General features: G+C 47.4%; 1 protein-coding gene across 3 annotated transcripts in view; it reads right to left on the reverse strand.

The window, feature by feature from the left end:
* The window catches only part of ELAVL1 (ELAV like RNA binding protein 1), a 41,429-nt gene extending 30,214 nt beyond the window's left edge, over positions 1-11,215 (reverse strand). For all 3 annotated transcript variants that reach the window (XM_059489974.1, XM_059489973.1, XM_059489975.1), the window contains exons 1-2: positions 11,131-11,215; positions 721-904 (exon numbers count right to left, since the gene is read on the reverse strand). In XM_059489974.1, coding sequence (XP_059345957.1) covers positions 721-892 — 172 coding nt within the window. In that variant the 5' untranslated portion in view covers positions 893-904; positions 11,131-11,215. The remainder of the gene's footprint in view (positions 1-720; positions 905-11,130) is intronic.
* Between the last annotated feature and the right edge of the window lie 13,181 nt (positions 11,216-24,396).

Below are 24,396 nucleotides of genomic sequence, written 5' to 3' on the forward strand. Positions count from 1 at the left end.
TCACTGCACTTTTTTTTCCCCTCCAGAAACAACCAAGTGCTCTCACTGAATCCAAGATTCTGCAAATTCTGAACAAGAATAACCAAAACTTGTAAATGAAATATTTTAACAGTACAAGGATTAAAACCTCTTCAGAGAGCAGCTAAAACCTCCTGCAACTACACAGATATGGAAGCAGTTGCTCTGTCAGCATTTGTTTTGCTTCAAGAAAATGTTCTCAGAACAATTCATTCCTCTCATATTTTAAAGCTACTACTACTAATCCTATTTAAGGAACTTAGAAGTTAAATTCTGCAACAGTGATAAGACCTACAGCCACTTCAGAACTCCAGCACACCTCTATTTTACTGATCAAAATCAGAACAAAAGGTTTGTTTTTATATTCAGAGCTCTGGTGGAGTCAAAAACACTCAGACTGCAGGAAGAATAAATCAGCCAGGGACTAAATCTAAACCAGTTTTAGACCTGTCTATTAATGTTCAAATATGGGAACTGTATTTCTTAGAATTCTCAGCCATACACACAGTAGTCATTAACTTAGCCTCGAGCATTCCATCCTCCCAGTACCCAATCCTGGCATTACTGGAGCTCCAGGCAAATGTGTCAATAGTTTGATTACACACACAAATATTTAGTAATTCTAGATTAAGTTGTATTCAATCAAGTATTTGCTCACGCAGTCTAGCACAAGGTGACAATTTCTGAAACACTAAATCATACCTGCAACTTTGTCCCGAATAAGTTTTGCAGATTCCACTTCGCCGATGCTGCTGAACAGACTCCGTAATTCATCCTGTGTCATGTTTTGAGGAAGGTAGTTCACAATTAAATTTGTCCTACCAATATCATCCCTGCAATCTTCAGCCATGTGATCTTCATAACCATTGGACATTTTACAATAAATCTGCAAAGTGAAAAAAAATCCTCAGTGAGCTTTAGATCTTCACATTTCCATAAACCAAACTTCCTCCACCTGAAATAAGTTTGAATGTTTATTTTAAAAACTAAGAACAAACCACTGCTTCAGCAATGCATTTTTTCAACTCAGAAAACAAAACACTATTTGTTGAAAATTCCAGAACAATTCATTCTTTCAAAAGCACAAATATGACATTTTACAGAACTATGTACCATTAAAGAGCTCTTCAGGATTTCTATTTTTTTACATTAATAAAAAGCATCAAGATAGATTTTGAAGACTTTCCTGTAAACAACAAAATATTCCCAACAGCCAAGGTAAAAATCAGGTCCCTTATGTCCATGTCCAGGTACTTGACCAGCCACAACGAAACTGCCACCTCAATCTGAATTCCAACCTTATGCCCAGAACATTTTCAGACAGGAAGACAAGAAGCAGCAAGATCTGATGTTTCAACTGGAGTTCAGTGTTTCAACTGGAGACTATTAATTTTCTGAATGTTTTCCCCGGTAAACGTTGGCCATCCTGCACCTGAAGGCCTTTTACTGTTTAATGCTGCCTTTGGTGCTGCTTTACTGTGTGAATGAAACTGGTGAGTCTGTGCTGCACAGTGACTTGGGGGCATATTGAGTATTTGACAGTTTCTATTTTTGCAGCTTTTTAAAGGAAGCCAGAATTCCCATCACAGGAAGATACTCTCTGCCTCAGTACACCATCAGGAACTGAATCCTGATGTTTTAGTTGACCTACAACTAGAACTCACACCAGACTCAAGCTGCTCATGGTTTGCCAAAATCCTAGTTTTTAAAGCACTTCAACTGCTTTGAGATAGTCAAAATCAAGATATCTAAATCCTGTTTCTGCAACAGGATCTAGAGATCTGGATCTGCTAAAGGATAAGCCTTTCCAGAGACTGCATCATGACTGACAGCCAGAAGTTTAATAATGGAAGAAGTCAGAAACAGCAACCAGAAATGCTCCCTGCATGAAGGGACTTCCAGGCCCCTCACCAGCAGCTGCTGTTAACTCATGTCTGACAGTGAAGGTCAAATTTTTAAACAACTACCTGAGCACATGATTATAGAATAAACCATTAATGCTAATGTGAGATTTAACACAGTATGGATTTGAACTGAATCATTATCTTTTCAGTATGTGTTGAAGCATGAAGAGCTGGCAGCTCTTGCTCCCCTTCACCCACAGATCAGCTCCTACCCTCATTTTTGTGTTTCAAGTGTCAACACGAGTCAATTCCAGCATCCTCTGCCCATGGGATAACCGATCTGCACTGTGAAAGCAATGGAAAACCACACAGGAGGGAAGCCCTTTCTGTTGTGTCAGCAGTTTTAATCTGCTTTCCTTGCAGCAAGATAAGCACCAGCTAATGCCACAGGATAAGAGAGCAGGAGGAGGCACTGCAAAGCTGGAAGCAGGGGAAGAGACTCCCCTCAGCAGATGATTTTTAAGCTGCCAAGTCATCTCAGTTTTACTGCAAATTCAGTCATTAAACACACGTTCCCTCCTGGCTGTGTCAGCACTTGCTGAGCACAATCTCAGAGAAGTTTCCTGCTCTGGTAAACAACACTCAAACAGCTGAACCGTCTGTGGTCACCATGTCTAAGTTATAAAACCATGCAACACACATTCTCAGAATTATTTGAACAGAAGGCAGCTTTGCTTGCCTTTGCACTCCACAAAATTCAAGCTCTACAAGCAGAACACACCAATATGTTGATGAGTGAAAGTTGTATGGCACAACTAGAATATTTGGTAAGCAAAGGAAGAAATGTTGAGATTTTTCCAGCTATAAGAGGAAAAAGTTAACATTTCCTTCATTTTAACCAACTTTGCACTTTATTGCCATTTATTTATGATATAAATCCTTCCTGCTGCTGAGATTAAGAAATTGCTATATTCTACTGATTTCAAGAACAGAAAAGATTGGGGTTTTGGGTTTTTTTTTTAATTTCTCTGCACTGTGCTGCCTGAAAAGGAGGCACCACAGTGCAGAGAAAACCACCAAGCGGAGAAAACTTCCCAGTACACCAGGATGGCAAGTTACCACACTTATATCTGGCATAAAGCAGAATTGCCAAGAGTTTGGCAAGTGGCTGCTGACTTTCCATCATTGTCCCACATCCTCTAACCCTCTGCAGTGCTCACAGTCTGCACCTCCCAGGACACTCAAGCAGTGCCTGGGGCAGTGCTGATTCAGAGCCATCAGAAGGTGGGAAGGAAGCTTCCACCTGCTTTTCTTCAGGCTTTTAGAAAGCAAACACAGGAAGCCCTTGCATACAGGCCTGGCAAAGGTTTCCATGGGACACCAGGAACCAAGCATATAAGGGCACAGTGAAGAGCTAGAGGAGCAGAGTGCTGAGAGAGAAGATGCTTCTTTCTTCCAAAGCTCTTGCTGAGCACTTCCACAATTGGCTGCAGGACTAACACTGTCCAGCCAGCCTGGAAGTCAGTGGGCACCATGTCCTCTGCTGGTGAGGTGTTAAGGAAACTGCATCATTCCACCGGTCTGATGCCACTCTGAGGGTGCCACTGTCAGCACACTGGCACTGCTGGGATCACAGCCCCTTGGCAGCAGAGGCTCCAGTGACCCCACAGGCCCCGTGTGGGTCCCTGCACACCCCACAGCCCCCCAGTCAGACCAGCTCACCAGGTTCCCACAGCACAGTCCCAGTTCCTTTGTGGTGCAGGGACACAGAACAGCTGAGCTGATGCCCTGGGGGGGGGCCCAGACAAAGCCCCTCCAGGCTGTGCCCATCCTGATGCTGATGTTTAGTCCAGGGTCTTCTCAATGTGTCAGGGGAGGTTTAGGTTGCACATTAGGAAAAGGTTCTGGAAGGGGCTCCCCAGGAAAATGGTCATGGCCCCAAGTCTGTCAGAGTTGAAGAACCTGCAGCTCACACTGCTGCTGCCAACCTGCACCAGGTGTATTCCTCAACAGGTGAACAGTTTCTCATGCCAGCAAAGTTAAAAAGAGCCCCTGAAGAATTGTAACCTCTGCATACTGAAAAGATTTCCAAAAAGAAAAGGAGCTGTAAGATAGGATGGATAAAACAAGCAATGCTACACTGGAAAACAAATTTTTATTCTGCTCTCACTGAAATACGCTGAGGGAATGTCCTGATCTTTCTCTACCAAAGAGATAACAATCCATTTCTATCAGTGAATATCCCAGATTTGAGAACCAGGCCTATACACTTATTTGCAAGTGAGAACTTGGTTAACCGATGTTTGTCAATCCACAATGCCATAAATCAAAAGACTGAATGCGTTTATATTCCCAGTGCACAGGTCAATGATGGCAAGAAGGCCCAACAGCTCCATTTGGGAAGGCTGACTGAAAAGAGACTGCTAGTTTGTAACCTTTCCAAAACAAGCCCTCATTTCTACCTCCCAAAAACCTAAAACTTTAAGACTAGGTTCCACTGCACTGCACTTCCCAAAATGACAATTTTTTAAAATAACCAAATACTACAGAAGCTTGTTTGGAAAGGCAGCAGCCACCTTCTTCCTTGGGAAAGATGCCCCAAAATTAAAATGCACAAAGCAATAAACGGAACCACATGTGCTGCACCTGAATCTTCCACTAATTCTGGAGGTGCTTGAATCCACACAGGTAACACTTCACCACCTGTGCCAACAACTGCTCAGGCATCCTCAGCCAGGCCAGCATTCCCAGGACTGGATTGAAAAGCTCTCATGAGCATAATTTGCAGAAATGTTGCACTGACCACAACAATCACCTTCTCCCAAAAGCACACCAGATCACACAGGTTTAATGGTTCTGGCAACAGACAATTTTTTTTCCCCAATGATACTCTGTACCTCCATCCAGGATTCTAGCAATCACTGCTATTAATTGTTTCACTGCAAGATGTTTGCTAAGAAGGGAGACACGTTTGGAACTGTGGAGATCATGTGAAATGAGAACACTGGCAAGAACTGTCTGCCTTCAACATCAGGCAAGAGGCTTTGTCCACCTTCATCTTGTTCACAGGACTAAAAAGGCACCAGACCACTACTGAGGTCACAAATTCATATGCAGACACCTAAATAGATGCTTACAGAATCCCAGGATAGCTGGGTTGGAAGGAACCTTAGAGACCAGTTCATTCCACCCCCTGCCATGGCAGGGACACCTCCCACTGTCCCAGGCTGCCCCAGCCCTGCCCAGCCTGGCCTTGGGCACTGCCAGGGATCCAGGGGCAGCCACAGCTGCTCTGGGAAATCCATTCCAGGGATGGATTCCACAATTCCTGATTCCCAATCTCCCACCCAGCCCTGCCCTGTGGCAGTGGGAGCCATTCCCTGTGTCCTGTCCCTGCAGGCCTTGTCCCCAGTCCCTCTGCAGCTCTCCCGGAGCCCCTTCAGGCCCCAAAAGGGGCTCTGAGGTGTCCCTGGAGCCTTCTCCTGTCCAGGTGAGCAGGCCCAGCTGTGCCAGGCTGGCTCAGAGCAGAGGGCTCCAGCTCTCAGAACACTTCCATGGCTCCATGGTCTCACTCCAAATGGTCCATGTCTTTCTTCTGCTGGGGTCCCCAGAGATGGAGGCAGCTCTTCAGGTGGGATGGATGATGGATCAGCTAGTGCAGAACTTAAGATGGGAAATTCTTCCTGGATCAACAATTTCTGTGGCACAGAGCTCATGGCACCTTGACTGGAGCACTGGGAATGGGCCACAGTGAACACAGCATGGTCCTTACACCATGCAGACCTTGAGCTGCTGACCCAGCTACTCACCCAAAACCTCAATCTTTCTTTGCCATGAAGGGCAAGTCAGGATCACCCAGGACACTCTGTACAGGAGGGGCTCCAGTGGACAGTGCCTGACAGAGTCCCTGAATTGGTGAAATCTCCTTGTTGGTGGTGTCAGTGGTAAACAAACAGGAGCCCTGAGACCAGTGATGCTGCAGAGCTCTGCCCATGAGCTCTTTCATCAACTTGCATTTCAGTCTCATAGGCTCATTCTTGAGCTCTGCCTGTGGACTTAAGAATCTAAATGGGGTGCTTGAAGCAGAACTTCAAGGCTACTGGAGCTCTTCTGCTTCTCCAGCAGAACCCCAAGGCTACTGGAGCCCTTCTGCTTCTCCAGCAGAACCCCAAGGCTACTGGAGCCCTTCTGCTTCTCCACCACACAGATTTTTGTTGACACGCCTCCCCCCCCAGAGTCATGGCTGACTACAAGGCAACAATCTTGTCTTAAGCTGCTCAACTGTTCCTTGGAGACCACACCTGAAACAGAACAAAAAGAACACTACTACATCCAGGCAAGTGCCAAACCAATGCAGAAGGCAGGTGCAGAGGTGCTGAGATGTCCAGGCTGGAACACATGTCAAAACCAATGCCACACATATAAGGGCCTGAAGAGCCTCAATTAATTTAAACTGCTTCAGGAAAACAGTTTTCAAGAACTACCCAACACAGCATTGTCATGCAAAAACTTGCTCTGCAGGCAGATTCATACCAGGATTGAGAAGTGAAGCAGTCCAGAGAAGGAAGAGTTTAATCTCAACATAACTGGGGGAAGAAAAAGCAACATACTGTCTTCTCTGAAATTGGTGTAAGGAACAGAATAGTTTTTGCCTGGAGAGCCACACCAGCAGAAAACCTTCCCCTAGGCCCACCTGCCTCCCAAGGAAGAAAAAGTTTCCTAGCGCTCCACAGCCAGAACACATCTCTCTCCATTACCTAATCCAGACCTCTCTACATCACAGAGCCTTTCCCCACAATCTACCAGAAAACACCTTTTATTCTTTATACAAATTCTTTTCATGGCCCCAATAGCTCTGCATATTGCACGCCACAAGCAAAGAGCTCTCCATGAACACACAGACCACAGGACAAGGACAGTGCCCTGTTGGTATTTGATTCACCACACATTCGTGCACTATTCCTTCAAATTCCCTCAAATCTTGACCAAACATCAAAAGCCATTTGGGGGGGGGAGAAATCACAAAATCCAGATTGTCTCTTAAATTCAAGAACAGCATTTATACAGTGTATGAGGGAAAAAAGCAAACCCTTTCTACTTGCCTATCCTTTGGGTTTTCCAGAGGTAACAGATCTCATCTCTTTGATTCTTTTCCCCTTTGCACACCTGAAACAAGGACACTACCCTTGTTCTCCTCAGCTTGACTGCACCTAAGATTCCAACACTTTTTCCAGTAAAAATAGCTCAGCACCACAAGCAGCCATTACTAAAATCTGCTGCTGCATTTCCACAAATTCTATTTCCATATGCTGAATCACTCATTTCAGTACAACATATTTTAAGCTTTTTTTTTAATGTTGTTTTAAAAACACTAGGCATAAACTTAGTTTTGAGCATATTTTTGGTCTAACAAATCTCAACTGTCATAATTTTAATATTTCAGCAAAGCAGTTTTAGCAATCAGATTTGTCTGGAAGGGTTTTAAATGCCTCCCTTAGTTGTTTTTATTCATGTTCATATAATAACATCATCAAGGTGTTTTTGTCAATGCTTATATTGTCATTCAGAGACAAAAGCATTTGAAAGATAAGCTGCATTCTTCAGAGCAATGACCTTACTTTACCAGTCTGATGAACTGCACTCAATTGCTAGGAACAAAATTAATCATCATTGGGATGCTGTCAGAAATCAGATACAGGCTGGCTGTAATCACCATGCACTGCTGGTCCAACAGCCAGCAGGGACTGGGGCCCCTCAGCCTGAGCAGGAGCAACAAGGGCAATCAGGAACGTGTGGCTGAGACACTGAACATCTGCAGCCAGATCCACATTTCCCATCTCCCCAGGTTAACAGCCAGCCCTGACAGAGACAGGATGCCAGGCTCTGCTCAGAGTCTCACATCACAGTGCACTTCCCAGCACAGGAAAGACATGGAGCTGCTGGAGTGGGACCAGAGGAGCCACGGAGATGCTGCCAGGGCTGGAGCCCCTCTGCTCTGAGCCAGCCTGGCACAGCTGGGCCTGCTCACCTGGACAGGAGAAGGCTCCAGGGACAGCTCAGAGCCCCTTTTGGGGCCTGAAGGGGCTCCAGGAGAGCTGCAGAGGGACTGGGGACAAGGCCTGCAGGGACAGGACACAGGGAATGGCTCCCACTGCCACAGGGCAGGGCTGGGTGGGAGATTGGGAATCAGGAATTGTGGAATCCATCCCTGGAATGGATTTCCCAGAGCAGCTGGGGCTGCCCCTGGATCCCTGGACAGGGCTGGGAGCAGCCTGGGACAGTGGGAGGTGTCCCTGCTTGGGGCACAGGGTGGAATGAACTGGTCTCTAAGGTCCCTCCCAGCTCCAGCCATTCTGGGATTCCACAGCTGCTGCCCCTGGCTCAAAGATGCTGCCAGTTAACACCAGCAAACCCCTACGCAGGGAAGAGACAGAGAAGAACTGTGCACAGCCTGGACTATCTCACCTTCTGCACTGGTATTAAAAAAACCACAGATTTATGATAAACAGATCTTTAAAGTAAGGAAATAATTTATTATCTTGCTTTTTCTAGACAGTGTCAGATTGTCCATAAACTGCCTATGGCAATTTTTCACCTACACAAAAGACACCTGGAGACAACTGTGCTGTGAGGGAATGATTCCTTTCTGAGGGAGAGGGCAGGAGATGAGAACTGTAGATTCCAGACACTTTCTGACAACAGCTGCTCCACACACTGATCCAACCTTGGATAACACTGACCCATCTTCAGAGACTTTCACCTTGATGGGGCAGGAACACAAGTAATAGCAGGAGGGAAAGACAGCGTCTAACTTGTTCAGCAGCACAAAACAACTAGCTGGAAATCCATCTCTGAGGGCCTGGTGAGACACTGTAGTTAGCTGTTGTGTTCCTACATGGAGGCCGTGGAAGCAGTAGGAGATAGGAAAATTATACCTTTGTAGTATTATACTACTGCTACTAATTTTAAAAACAAACAAAAAAAAACCCTGAAGGCAGCAAACCCACACACATGAAAAACATCTCTGCTTCTCAGTACAGCTTATTTCCACCCTATCTCCTCAGAAAAAAAAAAAAATAAATTAGAATCTATTTTTGCATACATCACCTACATATAACGAGGTTGTATACTCAAATGGATCATTTAGGCCAGCAGTTTGAAGCTTGCAGGTGCCTGAATACAGAACTGCTCATCAGACAGAAGTGCCCTGATCATTTTCAGCACAAGTCAAAATTTATCACCTCTCCTGTAATTCTCCCTAAATGCCTTCCAAGCCGCTTCTAAAATACCTGGAATGCAGAAAGAACAGCTTCTCTGAACTTCTTCTTGAAGTCTAAATACATAGTGAGTTTGAGCTTTCTAAACTTAGTGAATAAAAGTCTACCAACTTCACAGGCAGCTTATCCACATGTGGTCAGTGACAGTCAGTAACCCTGGGAATCAATTCAGAGAGCTCACAACAAATAAGCAAGAAACAAGACAGAGACCAAAGCTTCAAGAGAGAAAGTAGGCTGGTACAACAGCTGAAAGAGATGGACTCTGAAAGTAAAATGGCATGTCTCAGGTCAAGACAAGGAGGGCTTTTTCCAGAAGAAAAAAAAGTGATAGAACATTCAAGAAACAGCAAGAAAATAGTGCTTGAATCCAGAGCACAGAGCACATTTCCCATTAGGTTCATGTCAGCACCAAACACTGTTCAACAAACACAGATAAGTAAGCTGCTACACACAACATTCACATTTCCATTCAGCCTGTGCTTACTGCTGCTGCTGTTTTCACAAACTTGGTACCACACAAGACAATCCCTGAGGAGTTCATCTGGTCCCGCAGAACCACCCACAGCAGGGCTACAAACTCACTGCACAACACACTGAACAATCACACCAGCTTAAGGTGTTCCTGTCCATATTCCAGTCAGGCCTGGAAAGAGCCTCCTGCAACCACAGCTGCGACTCCTGACCGCTGAACACCCTGAATAATGGAAACCACAGGAGCACCGGGATCATTTTATACACAGTTACTCTGCTTCAGAACAAAACAGGACACTCACAGGAACATCTCATGCAGCACAGACTTTCAGGCTCAGGACTCTTGATTTTATTATTCATCACACACACAGACATAACCCAGGAGTCAAGAGGAATCTAAGAAATCCCATCAACTCTACAGGTTTGATAAAGACTATGGAACATGTGCATCACCCTAGTTGTAATGTAACAAGTCACAGAACGGCTTTCACACGGCTCCAGAAAAAGAAAAAAAAAAAAGTGGTAAAAACAGGAGTACAGGGGAAACAACAACTCGTAGAGGTGAGAGCCGAGCAACACGAGCAGTCAACACCCACCATCAGAGAGTAAAACGAACAAAACTACAAACACCTCAAAAAGTGATCAAATATAACAACAACAGGCGTTAACAAAAGGAATTAATCCCTACCCGTCCCAACTCTTTCCTCTTTTGTTTCCCACAGATGCCTCATTAAGTGACCACAGGATCCCGGTGCAAGTCCTTATGAAACAAACCGTGCTTCCTTTCCCAGCAAGTCTCGGATACAACTCTGTGCCCAACAAACGCTCCCGCACTCGCAGCGGTGCAGAGCCCGGCAGGAGCACGGCTCCCCACGGCTGTCCCACTGAGAGAAAGCGCCCCAGGACAGCCCTGCCTCCTCCAGCCGCTAAACCCGAGCAAACGCTCTGCACGGAATTGCTCCAGGAGCACAAACAGCAGCGGCTGCAGCTTTAGCCCCGATTCCTGCGGCCCCGAGCACTCGCCACACCAGCACCGGCCCCGCTGCCAGCACCGATGCCAACCGGCGCCGACCGCGCTGGCACGGACCCTCGGGTACCGCCAGTCAACAACGACGTGCCAGCCCTAACCAACGTGGGAGATTTAAAAGCTGCGTCCGCACAGACACGGGAAAAATAAACATGAAAGATGAGGCCATTAACCGGACGGAGAAAGGCCCTGAGACGCATCGCGGCACCGCGACCCGCGGCCTTCCCGCCGCAAGCGCGGCGGCCTCGGGACCCGCTCCCTGCCCGTGCCCCATCCGGCCCCCGCGGGCTCCGCAGGCCGCGACCCCGCCGCCCGCCCGCCGCCCCGGGCCCGCGCTGCCCTGCGGCCCCTCCCCCCACAGGCCGGGCTACCCTGCCAGGCCCAGGCCTCGGCCCGCCCGCCCGGTCCTCGTCGCCCGTTCCTTTCCGCGCCGGCCCCGCGGGTGCCGCCGGCGCTGTTCAGGCGCAAAGGCGCGGCCCGCGCGCGGCCTCACCTGCGGCGGCGGCGGCCGGGCCCGGGCAGCGGGAGGCGATCGGTCCGCAGCGCACAACGAGCCGCTCCAGCGCCACAGCCCCGCCCCCGCGCCGCCCGCCGACACCCATTGGCTGCCACGCGCACGTGCCCCGCGCGCCATTGGCTCCTCCGCCCGTCCGTCAAGTGCGGCCGGGGGCGGAGCCTGTCGCGCGCCGGGGGGAGGGGAGCGGGGCCGGGTGCGGGGAGCGAGAGCAGGGCCGGGGAGCGGGGCCGGGGAGCGGGGCCGGCGAGCGTGGCTGCTGCCGCACCGCGGAGCGGGCAGCGCCAGGGGTGGAGGGGTCCCGCAGCGCAATCTGAGTGATCTCCCCGGGGCGGCCCGGGGCTTCGGGAAGGCCCGGTGCGCCCCGGCCGCGGGTCCGGCTGCTCTGTGGAGAGGAGCCCGGAGGGGAACGTGCCTCCTGTGGCCGGCCGGGCTCTTGGAGCAGGAGAAACGCGAGTGGTGCCCTGTGCCGGGGAGCCAGGCTAGTGTGGAAGATGGAGCACGGCAGCCCTGGGCCCGGCGGCCGCGGGCAGCGCTCCCGGTAACCGAGGCTCTCCTCGGCCGAGGGCCAGCGGCAGCCGGAGCCCGGGCACGGGGAATCTCCACGGGCACAACCCGCGGGAATGCCGGCTAGGAGATGAAATGCTTCCTGTGTAAATGAGATGCAAATGATGATCTGTCAGAGAAACTGGTGGCCAGCGTTTCGCTGTGCTCTGACAAATTCTGCAGCGCCCTGAAGGGACCAGCTGCCCAAGAGTTTTCCCTCTTCCGTTTTCACTTTTCGTAGCCAAGGGCATCCCTTTGTATCTGCACCTATTTTCCCTGAACAGGAGACATCTGTGAGAGCAAAATTCTACTATTCTACAGAAAAATAAGTACTTTTGTCATTGCCAACAGTACTCTGCAATAATAATAATACTCCAGTACAAAGTAGCAAGCTTACTGTGTGACATGTAAGCTTCAGGTCTGTAAATCCTGTATTAAGGTGCTCAACTTTGGGGACGAAAAATCAGAATACTTCTGCATTACAATACATGATGTTCCTTTTCATTCACAGACAACTCATCATTTGAGTTTTACTTAGTTGAGTGACATACCAGAAAATCAAATTTCTCCTCCTCTAGCTCGTTTCTTGAGTCTAGAAGAGTGAGATTTCACCTGAAGGATGGGAATTGCAGCAAGACAGGAGTTAGTGTTCTTTGGTATTTCTGTGCACACACATGGAAATACTCTGTCTACTGGAATACGTGGCACATGTATTATACGTGGCAATGAAAATACAATTATCTTTCTCTGCCTATCCTGATGTGGCTTCTATCAAGACCTTGTCTGGTAAATTCCCAACATGGTTGCACTGATGTTTTCTGGTTTAACTGCCCAGAAACCCCTTTAAGTGGCTCTGTTACATTGGGCCATGTCCCAGTCTTCCACATGTGAGAGCCAGGGACAGCCCAGCCTCTGCCATAGGCAATGGGCACAGCGTGACAGAGATCCTAATGTTCAGCTCCATCAAGAGCCCACTGAGGATGTTAGATTAAGAGCAATGTTAAAAACATTGCCATTTGCTTTTCCTCTCTACAATAGCTCTTAGTGCCAGATGGGGAATCCTCACATGAAAATTCCAAGCCTGACAGGTTTGGAAATATCCTTCAAGGCCTCATAAAACATTAAAGATGTTTGTGCATCTGTTATTTGCTCATCCTGCCAGCCCCAAAATCACAATATTGTCATTCACATCAGTGGCAGCTTTCTTTTACTGTAAATTTGATGTTTTCCTTGTATCATCCAGGTTTTAATTAACAATCTCATTCTTGGACATGAGGTGGATCTCAAATCTTCAAAAATTGAGGCCATGAGCACAACACTGCACAAAGTGTTGATGCCTTTATCTTTTGACAGGGTATTTGCAAACTCATAATTTCATCTATCACCATAAATACTTATTTAAGATGTGCTGGCAATTAAAAGGTGTCCTTTGAAACAGTGTGTCAGTTTTAAAAGGAATTATCTCTTTTTGTTATTATGCTTTTTGCTATATATTAATGGTCTGTTATAGTGTTTAAATTCAATATGAAAACATCAGCCTGAAGGTTTCATGATAATGTGGAACTTCAGCAAGGTAAAGCCAAGTGTCATGTCTGAAATCATCTCAAGATAGTGCAACATGAATGCCACAGGTATTTTCGGTCATGCCATTTCATGGGATATCTTGAAACATGAAAAAAGCTCAACGAAAACAGGGTAACCCAGAAAGCTCTTGGTGAACGTGGTTCTGACACAGGAGGGAAATGTGCAGTGGGAATTGATGGGTGGAAGCAGCACCATAAGGACAAATGGTCGTACCAGGCTGTGAATAAACACAGAATCATAAAATCACAATGTCCTGGATTGGAAGGGACCCTCAGGGGTCATTGATCCCAGCCCTGTCCCTGCAGAGCCACCCCAACACCCCCACCGTGAGCAGCCCTGGGAGCTCCTGCAGCTCTGGCAGCCTTGGCACCATTCCCTGGGCAGCCTGGGCAGTGCCCAGCAGCCTCGGGGGGCAGAACCTTGCCCTGAGCTCCATGCCAAGGCCTGGCACAGCTGCAGCCCTTGCTGGGCTCCTGTCCCTGTGCCAGAGCAGAGCTCAGCCCCTGCCCCTGTGCCTGCCCTGGGGAGGAGCTGCAGCCCCCGAGGAGCCTCCCCTCAGTCTCCTGGGCTGCAGCTGAACGAGCCAAGTGCCCTCAGCTGCACAGTCTGGGTTACAGACAGTGAGCGAGGATGGATGGATGGATGGATGGATGGATGGATGGATGGATGGATGGATGGATGGATGGATGGACGGACGGACGGACGGACGGACGGACGGATGGACGGATGGATGGACGGATGGACGGACGGATGGACGGATGCCTAAAGGCGCAGATGCCACACACAGAACAGCAGGGAGGCTCCAGAACCCGCCTCATCTCGGGCGCACTCTCCCGGCTACAGCCGTGAGCGGCAGCGCCCCGCACATGCTCGCAGAGGGCAATGCCGGCTCCGTAGCCGCTGAGACCCCAGGCTCCGGCGGCTCTGAGCGCTGCTTAGCCCCGGAGAACAGCGCCGTCACCCCCGGCGGTGCCGCTCGGCCGCTACCGGACACCCCGGCCCGCTGCCCCGGCACGGCTCCGAAATGGCGGTCGGCGGAGGGGGCGGGGTCTGCTACGGCCCCGCCCACGCCCGCCTCTTTCCCCCGAGCCCTCAGGAGTGAAATGGCGGCACCGGCTGGTCCCGCCGTGGAATTTTTTGGGCTCTTTTCGTCTCGCCCCTCATCGGCTGCTGACCCCAGGACACAGGGATACTGCGGGCGCTGGAGCGGCCTGGGCAGCTGCCATTGCCCTCATCTCCCGCCCTTATTCAGTGTGAGACAGCTGGGGATATTCAGCCTGGAGAAGAGAGGAGGATGGACCTCAGAGTCCCTTCCAGTGCCTAAGGGGACTCCAGGACAGCTGGAGAAGTCTTTTGGACAAGTGTCTGGTGTTCCAGGACAAGAGAGAATGGCTTCCCACTGTCAGAGGGCAGGGCTGGATGGGATCTTGGGCAGGAATTTTCCCTGGCAGGGTAGGAGGCCCTGGCACAGGGTGCCCAGAGCAGCTGGGGCTGCCCCTGGATCCCTGGCAGTGCCCAGGTCAGGCTGGGCAGGGCTGGGAGCAGCCTGGGACAGTGGGAGGTGTCCCTGCCATGGCAGGGGTGGAATGGGCTCTAAGGTCCCTTCCAGCCCAAACCATTCCCTCATTCTATGATTCCCCCTGGAAAGGTGCCCTGGCACCTTCCAGCCATCCCTCCTTGGTTCCTCTGTGTCTAGATTTCTTTCCCTTCTTCAGGGTTTCACATGTTGTTCTCTGATTCCTCACCTTTATGAGATCACCTTCACTGTCCTGTGTCTTCCTCTCCACAGGCTTTCAGCCCCTGTTCTCCATTATTCTCTGGTTCACCCCACCTCTCTCAACACATGCCCCAGCTCTGTTCCCAGGCTTTGCTTATCGACCCTTTCTGATTCTTCATCTTTGGGTTTGTGATTCTGTCACCCAGACTTGAGGGCTCCTGTATTGCTACACTGACAGCATCCTTCTAGATAACTCTTCTTTCTGTGGTGTTTCCTTGTGCTCTCCTTGGTCTTCCTAGTGCCCTGTTCCTTGATGCTTTTGTCTTTGTTCCAGATGTCATTTCCTCCCCTGAGGAGGAGTAATACCCTCTGTCTGGAGCAGTTTGCCCTCTTTGGAATTCCCTTCTGGCCATTTGCAGAAGGATGGACTCACCCTTGCTGCTTCACTCCCATGGGAGTCACCTTCCCTGAGGTTACCTGTGACTGCTGTTCTTGTTCTGCCTCTGCTGTCATTTCACTTGTGAGGTGAATTATGTCACCTGGAGCATCATTTGTCTCTGGTTTGTCTCTAGTTGTGCTGCAGAAAGATCACCCCCATTTACATTCCCAGTGACTTGTAGAACATTTTCTGGATTTCCTGAGGTTACTGAAGAGAACGCCAGGCATGGCTGTGTGAGCCCTGAAGCAGCACTGCCACCAGCAGCACAATGGCTGAGGAATGTGTTGGTTCAGGCTTCTCTGCACTGAGCTGCTCTAATTAAATGAGCCACACAATAATTTACAGATAGATGTGGAAAAGTTTTAATTCAATTTAAATGTGCGGTTATTATAAGTTGTTATTGAAGCTGATTTTTCCCTCACTCTTTCTTTGGTTTCTCTTTTCCTTTATGTATTAATGACCTCTGTAAATATCCCCCCCTCCCCAGATGTTTGTTGTGCAGCAGCCACCATCTCTTAGCTTAGATTCTGAAATAATCTCCTTTAAAATTTATCAGTAGGTAAAAGATTTAACAGGAAAACAACAAAATGTGAGGAAGCAAGCCAGAAGCTTTCCTGGTTGCCAGGAGTCATCTTTATTTCAAGCTCATAATTTATGAAGCTTGTGGTTGTGTGTGGTTTTATTCTGGTTGTGAATGAATTTGTAGCAGAATTGTATCTGTCCAGTGAGCTGTTGGTGTGAAAACGCTTTGTCAGACTGTCAGTTAGACAATATTAATTACATTTATAATCATTTTCCAGGAAGATATTAAGCAGTAGTAAAATGCACAGTAAACACACTGATTAATTTACTTTTTTTGTTTCTCCAACAGCTTAGGGAAAGCACGTGGGTTTTTTTTGTACTTTTGAATGTTTGACAAAACCTACCACTCACTATGGCACTATGTGTGGTGTTATGAACTAGCAGTGGGGAGTTTTGAAGAGCCTGATGTGTATTTTAATAATGTTATTGGAGAGTGGTTTATTAGTCTTGAGATCAAGCATTCCAAGCACAAACCCAGAGAATGGATCAGGAGCAGCCCTGGGGGAAGGACTTGGGCTGTTGGTGGGTGAGGGGCTCAGGCTGCCCCAGAAACCCCCCCTGTGCTGGGCTGAGCCCCAGCGTGGGCAGCAGGGCAGGGGGGGATTCTGCCCCTCTGCCCCTGGGCTCAGGTCAGACCCCACCTGCAGAGCTGCCCCAGCCCCAGCCCCAGCAGGAGGACGTGGGGCTGCTCAGTGTGGCTGTGCTGTGTCCCGTGTGTGTGGCTGTCCGGTGCTACTGCTGATTGCTGGGATGTTTTGCTCCTGTTTCCAGCAATATGCTTTGTGTTTACATGCTGAACACTTTTCTGAATAGCTGGAGTGTCTTAAGGACGTCTGCTCACACGACCCACATTAGCTGTGGCCCTCAAAGGGGTTAAATTCAGAAATTCCAGTCATCCAGTCAGGAGCTTGCTAGGTGTTAGAGCAGTCAGGAGACCATGTCCTCAGCACCTGTGCAGGTGCTCCCCCAGCAGGGAGCTGGACTGGCCAGAGCTGTGCCCTGGCTTCAGGGATGAAGCACTGAGCTCTCTGCAGGCTGGACCCCACCACCGTGGCTGTCAGAGCCCAGCAGGGAGGGTGAGCATGACCATGCCTGAGCATCAGTCAGATCTGACCAGGCTCTGGTGGAGCCCTGCCAGGCTGTCAGTGGGGTCAGCCCTCCTTGGAGCAGCAGGTCTGCAGCTGAGACTTTTCCTGTGGGTTGGGATGCCCAAGGGAACTCCTGGAGGCTGAGAGCCTTTGCCTCAGTGTGTGAGGGATTCTGTCTCTGAAATAAGTGTTCTAAAATATTCAGAGTTCTCAAGTCAGTTGGGCAGCACCAGCTCTGTTTAACATCATGAATTTGTATTCAAAGGCTGGCTAAGCCTTAATTGATTTATCTGCTTTAAATGGCTTACAAAATAAATATCATTTGAATATATTATTTCATAGCATTGTAGAGTCATAGAAACTCCTGAGTTCTTCCTGAGGAAGGGAGCAAATGGATCATCAACTCCTGGCCCTGCACAGGACACCTCAATACTCAATAATCCCCCCCTGGGGATTGATGCCCAAATACTCCTGGAGCTCTGGCAGCCTGTTACCATTCCCTGGGGAGCCTGTTCAGTGCCTGACTACCCACTGGGGGAAGAGCCTTTCCCTAATATCCAGTCTGAACCTCCTCTGGCAAAGTTTTCTAAGATTCCATGACAGAAACCAAGCACAATCTCTCAAAAATCCCTCACAAGAACAGCCTGGAGATGCTGCGAAGCACTGGAGCTTCTGGGGAAAATTCATCCCCAGTTGCAGCTGAGGCATATCAGCCACCATGGTCATGTGTGCCACTCAGCTGTGGCTCAGACTGATTCCAAATGGCCCCAGGCTCCTCCAGCATGGCCTTCAGATGGTGTCACATCCCAGTGCTGGTGCTGACAGGCCCTTCCCATCCTTCCTCTGCAGCTTGCTGAGCTGGCTGTGATGTGGGTAACTGTCACCTGTCCTATATGACAATTACATGATAATTAATTGTCCTGTACTGTTGGTCTGCTGTGTCCCAACGTGAGCTCTGGTTTCAGTCAGGGTTCAGCAGTGGATGTGTGTGTTGCTGCTGCTGCCTGGAGGATTGCTGTGGGAAAAGGTGCAATGGAGTTTGAACCAGGTGAGCACAGGGCTGCTGAACAAAGTCAGACTTTCCTGTGACATCACAATGCCTCAGGATCTGCCTGAGAGCAATAAAGAATAACATTTCCCTACTTTATAGGTTAAGCTCATGAATTTGATGTTTGTATCTTTGCTACATACCTAACTATTAGATAAAACTCTAAAACAGCTTTTAATAGCAGTGCTGTGTAAAAGGTGGGGAAAAAAAGCCAATGTGACTAAATAATTTCTCTTTATAAATGTGACAAGATCTTCACCTCTGTATTGCTTTATTGCTTTTTTTTTTTTTTTTTTAAGGTGTTACCCTGCTCATTAGAGGTTACCTGGACTTCACAGTTTGGTTTATTTGAAGAGCTAAATTTGATAATAAACTGAAGCCAAGGTTACGATGTAGACCCAGATTTCTTTTCAAATGACAGAATCCTGTATCTGGGGAGGATGAAAAGCTGTCAGTGTTTAAAGCCTTACAGCACAGTGCTTTTTGAGTTTATGGATTTTTGGGTGTACAAATTCTTCTGTTTTGAAGTCTCTTTACAAGGCATGATGATTCTTGTTTCTGTCTTCAAGGTTCTTCTCTTTAATGGAAACTAATGCTTGCAATTATCACAGTAATACTAGTATCAAATTTTAAAGTGTTTTGTTTTAAATGTAACTTTTTGCTAGTGACCAAATGTCAATAATTTCTGAATCTGGAAGAAGTAACTTTTGCCATAAGTTCACCTTTGCAGTTAAATAACTAAGCATGAAACAAATGGCTCTAAAAATATTTGTAAAATCTTTGCAAACGTTAACTTTTTAAAAATAAAAGCTCTATTGTTTGAATGTTTATGTGAACCATGGCTTCAGAATAGAATATGCATGAGAGATGGAGGCACAGCAAGAGGAAGAATGCTCTGATAGTTTTCTGTCTTCCTCGGTAAGGAGAGGGCATATGATGTGATAAAGGCTTTTAGAGCAGGTTCTTAAATCAGTTTTCCTCATGCAATTTAACAGCATCATTTTAGGGACCTTGTTTTGTTGTCTATTACAACGAATGAACCTTAATGCTTTTCCTTCCTTCAGTTTTGGGTTTCTACATGAGCTTCCCCACTGTCATGCCCCAGCTGATCTGCATGGTATGGCTTTAATTTAAATCTAGCAGCAAACTAGAGTGCTGAATGCAGAAGTAGGGTTCTGAGTTAATGACTTAGGGACACATGAAAATATCATTTATTCACTTTCTAAATCACCTCTGCCATAAAATTTCCAAGGTAGCAACAGCAGGGTTATATTTTCTCTCAGCATAGCTGTGGGAACTCCTGGGGTCTGAGCTGATGCCAGTTTGTCCACATAGACAAAGGAGTAGCTTTTTTTTGCAATTGCAGTGGGATGATTTTATGATGGTACTTTATTCCCTAATCATCTGCTTTGTGCCCCAAAAGGGCTGCTGTAGCTCTGAGACAGAGCCAGGAGGGGCACAGGTCCATTCAAACCTCTCTGCCCAGGTGCTTGGGCTGCAGCATGACCAGGACACCTCATTGTTCCTTTTGATGGATTCCTTTTTTGCCCGCTCAAAACAAGAGGGGTTTTTCCCCATTCCCCTAGTCTGGAGGCTGTACCAGGAATTCTCTTGGCAGCTGTGAGACACAACTGCTCACTTTGAAAAGTTAAAGAGGTTTGTTAAACCTTGACAAAAATACAGCAAAGGACTACATAAGGAAAAAGCTGCAGTGCTGGGAACTGCCCCTCGTGCACACCACATTGCCAGTTCATCTTCAAGATGGGTGCTCAGTCTTTTATACCCCTGGGGTTGCATCAGCCAGCCCTGGCCCTTCCCAAAGTCTGTCAGTCAGCTCTTCTTTGCCATTTATCAGTGCAGACTGCTTTGTAACTGGATTGAAGCTCAGGTGTTGCCATGCTGCACCCCCTAAACACCCCCAAGCTTTTCCATTCCCAGCTGCCCCATGTAAGGGACACATGTGCACACCTTCTTTTTTACCTGTCCTAGAGATCCCAGCCTGTCTGATGGTCACAACACAGGGGGAAAGGGAACTATGGGAGAACAGAGGACATCTAAACTACAATAACATAACTATACACCACTAAAGCTTTTCTTATATTCACACAGTAGTTATCTTTTAATTGTGAGAACCAATCATCTTATTATCCATCTATAACAGCAGCTTTTGTTTGTTTGTTTGTTTGTTTTCCTTGAACTGTTTTGATTTTGGGTTTTTTTCGGCCCGTCCAGGGAGCTGGGCTGCCCCAAACCGATCTCGGAGAAGCTGAACCAACACAAGAGAGGACCCTAAAAACCACGAGTGAATTTTGCTGTGAGGAAGAGTCCAGTGCCAGAAAGGTTCCGTCTATTCCTCCCGAGTGGCTGCGTTGGCTCCTGTTCCTCCCATTCCCTCAGACAAAGGGGACAGCCCTGCTGGGGGATGGGGTTAAGGGTTGAAACTCCCACATCTGGTGTTTGTACAATCCTTTTCTGTGCCTTGCAGACACCTCTTGGGGTTTTTTATTCGTTAATAAACAGTTTGGGGTTTTTTCACTTTCACCCACTGGTTTCCATTTCTCATTAGCAAAAAGGATCACTGGAGCCCTTCTCTTTGGAGGAAATACTCATTTCAGAGCTTTTTCTCCTCAATTTGTCTCCATACTGAGACAATGACTGAAATAATACCTACAAAAATCCAGCTTTTACTTGTTATTTTGTAGCATACTAAGATTACAGAGGTGGGCTGGTCATGCTGGCAAGAAGTATTTTTGCAATTTAAAATCCTTAATTGCTAGGAATTCAAGAGCTATTTATTTATTTGCTTGGAATTTTCTGTCTGATTTGTGTGACTTTATCTCAGCTCCATGTCTAATCAGTTGTGGCCTCAGTGTTATATCATGGATTCACCTGCATTATTCAGTCTGTCTTTACAGACTGCCTGGCTGCAGGGTGATGCTAAACTGGTATATTGCTACATTCCCTGCCTGGAAGCTGGGTCTGTTAAATACAACTTTTTTGATTTGTTGGCTTTTTAAGGTTTTTTTAAGCACTCAGCCATGTACAGTTTAATTCATTTGTGGAGTGAGCTCTACCAGAGAGCAAACTCCCCTGTAAGCATCTGTGGCTGCTGGCCCAGGTGAGCTGTCCCTTCTGGCCCTGTCCAGTCCAGGTCACTGGGCTGGCTGTGGTCCTGCCTGGCAGCAGAGGAAATTCTTCCCCAGCCTGTCCTAACAGCAAACATTCAGGAAGGGATCATGGATTAAAACCTGGGGCAGTTTTAGCAGTACTGATAGTATTTGCTTATCACAGAATCATTAGCCCTGTGAAATACCTTCAGAACCATGAAGTCTAACCTTCAAGCTAATCTCCCCATGCCCACTAAACCATATCCCCAAGGGCCATGGCAACTCATTTTTTGAACACTTCCAGAGTTGGTGTCTCCACCACTGCCCTGGGCAGCCTGTTCTAACCCTTCACCACTCTTCCAGGGAAGAAATTCTTCCTGATGTCCAGCCTAACCCTTCCCTGGCACAGCTTGAGGCTGTTTGCTCTTGTGCTATCATTTGTCCCTGGGAGCAGATCCTGACCCCCACCCAGCTGTCCCTGCCTGTCAGGGAGTGTGCAGAGCCACAAGGGCCCCCCTGAGCCTCCTTTGCTCCAGGCTGAGCCTCCCCAGCTCCCTCAGCTGCTCCAGACCCTTCTCCAGCTCCATTCTCATGTCTGGACATGCTCCAGCCCCTCAGTGTTTCTTGTATGCCAATTACACAGTCAAGGCACTAAAGATTAAGATCTTCTATTATTTGTGTGGCAAATGTTTAGTTGAAAAGACTTAGTTGTCACTAACTTCAATGTTCTCCATGCCTTTACAGTTCATCCCGGCATTCCAGTGATGGGATAGTAAAAATAAAACCCCATTTTGGAACTTCCTTTGCTACACCACGGTTCAATGCAGTTTGAATTTTACTGCTGTATATTTCTCCTTGTGTAACTCTGGAAATAATAGTGCATCAGGATTAATAAATTTCAGGTTTTAGTTTAGGTTATTCCAAGTAATTCCCTGGGACTCCTGCCAGGAATGCCTCACCAGCAGCACAATGCCCCTGCCCATGGTTGTGTTTCTGAGCTTTCATCAACTACATTTATTTCCTGGATTAGTGTCAGGATTTTTGATGATTTTAGGAGAAATTGGTTCTTGTCACCTGCCTGATAGAGCATATAAAACAGACCTGTCCAATGTAACTACTCAGGCAGCTTCAAGAAGGAAGGGATGTGGCTTGTGGGCAGTAAGGCCTCTGGGTGAATTAAATTAGAAATTTCCTGGTATGGCACAGTATCAAGTTATGAAGATTTTGCAGGGTTTTATTGCTTGTAGTAGAGGTGTCAGTTTTGGAATGTCTTGAACTAAACTTGTGATTATCCACAGAAATGATTGCCATGTCCCACAGGGTTCCTTCCCTCTGGCCACCAGAACTTTTACTGCTGCCTTGTTTGCTCCTCAGCTCTGCACATATTTAGTTTAGAGATGTTAGGTTTAATTTGCAGGACTGTTCCTCAAAGGGAGCCTTTTTGGAGCTGTAAGATGAGTGTGTACAACACAGAAATCCAGACGAAAGTCCTGTAATCTTCGCAGTTCTGTTTTTGTCGAGGTTTATTGGAATTGTTTTATTGTTCCTTGCTGCCACCAGAGAGCAAAGTGCAGTGGGTATCAGCATTTCTGAGGGACTTTTGTCTCAGCAGAATATTTTGTTCTCATACTTTGAAGATAATGAAGTGAGTCATTGTCTTTACATCTCATGTGATTTATTACAGACATACATTGCTAATGCTTTCCAAGGGAAAAAACAGACCTTTTGTTCAGACTTGTGGCTTTGAACTAGTGGGCTGGTTGGGAGTTTGCTTAACTAGGGAGTTGCTTTGATTTGCTCTTTTAATCAATGTACTGAGAGCACTTCAGCAGACAATGGAGCTCATAGAAAGTTTTTGATCAGTTCATAGGAATATCTCTGCTTTGGCATTAAGGATGAATAAATTCATCAGCAGCTTTTAGTCTATAAGGACACATCAATGTTTTGTTCTCTTTCTGAAAGCATGAGGCTTGCCTGCTCTGGGTACAGGTCGGGAGCTCTGATAAAAGAGTAGATTTTTTCTTCAAGATTTGACATCTTGAAGAAAAAAATGTCAGTTTGTGAAGCTTTGGGAGAGTAGAATACTGCCCAGACTGACCATCAGTACACATGGCGCTGTAAACATCTCCAACCCACTCTGCCATTAGCATTTCCTAGAATTACTGAATTGTTTAGGTTAAAAACCACTTTTAAGATCATGAAATCTGTGTCCCTAAGTACCACATTCACATGTTTTTCAGACATTTCCAGGGATGGTGACTCCACCAATGCATTGGGCAGCCTGTGTCAGGACTTGACAACCCTTTCCAGGCAGAATTTCCCCCTAATATCCAACATGAACCTCCCCTGGAACAAGCTGAAGCTGTTTCTCTCCTCCTGTCCCTTGTTCCCTGGGAGCACAGCCTGACCCCCACCTGGCTACACCCTCCTGTCAGGGATTGTGGAGAGCCACAAGGTCCTCCCTGAGCCTCCTTTTCCCCAGGCTAATTTCTCCAGGCTAATTTGACATATCTACTAATGACCTACTTCATCTTTTGCCATGAAGATTACAAAGTGGAGTTATAGCAAGAAATAAAATAAAAGGAAAATACAGGTTAGATATTTGTCTTAAGCCAAAGGATTTACTTCTAAGGGCAAGTACTAAATTACTGCCAAGCGTAGGATGGGATGTTTGGAGGAGGAAGGAGTCCTGTGAGCTGTCAAGGAGCTCCAGCCAAAGGCAGAGATACTTGTGCTATAACAGAAGATGCTCATAACCTTTGTTGGATGCTCCATGGTCACAGGAGTAGTTCTGCAGAGGACAGGGGAATAATGGGACCATTATCCAGCCCCCATAATAAACACTTCCCTCCTTGCCCACTGCAGCAATTCTTTCCCTGGCCCATGTTTAATGCCACTAATAGCAAGTCTGTAGACCTGATGTGCCACCTTTTGTTATTCTTGCTCCAATTCAAGTTTGTCAGTAAGGGTTTTAAGCTAGGAAAAGGTGTTTGAAATGCTGTGTCTGTGCCTGTAGTGTAGAGAAGGGTAAGAACCATGGGGCCACCAGATTACCTCTTGGAATAAACTGTGTGGTTCATTCAGGGGGAAATCCCTTCTAGGACTGAAGACTTCAATTCCCATAGTTTTCATGG

This window comes from Ammospiza nelsoni, chromosome 27 (genome assembly GCF_027579445.1).
Source record: "Ammospiza nelsoni isolate bAmmNel1 chromosome 27, bAmmNel1.pri, whole genome shotgun sequence".
Taxonomy (NCBI): domain Eukaryota; kingdom Metazoa; phylum Chordata; class Aves; order Passeriformes; family Passerellidae; genus Ammospiza; species Ammospiza nelsoni.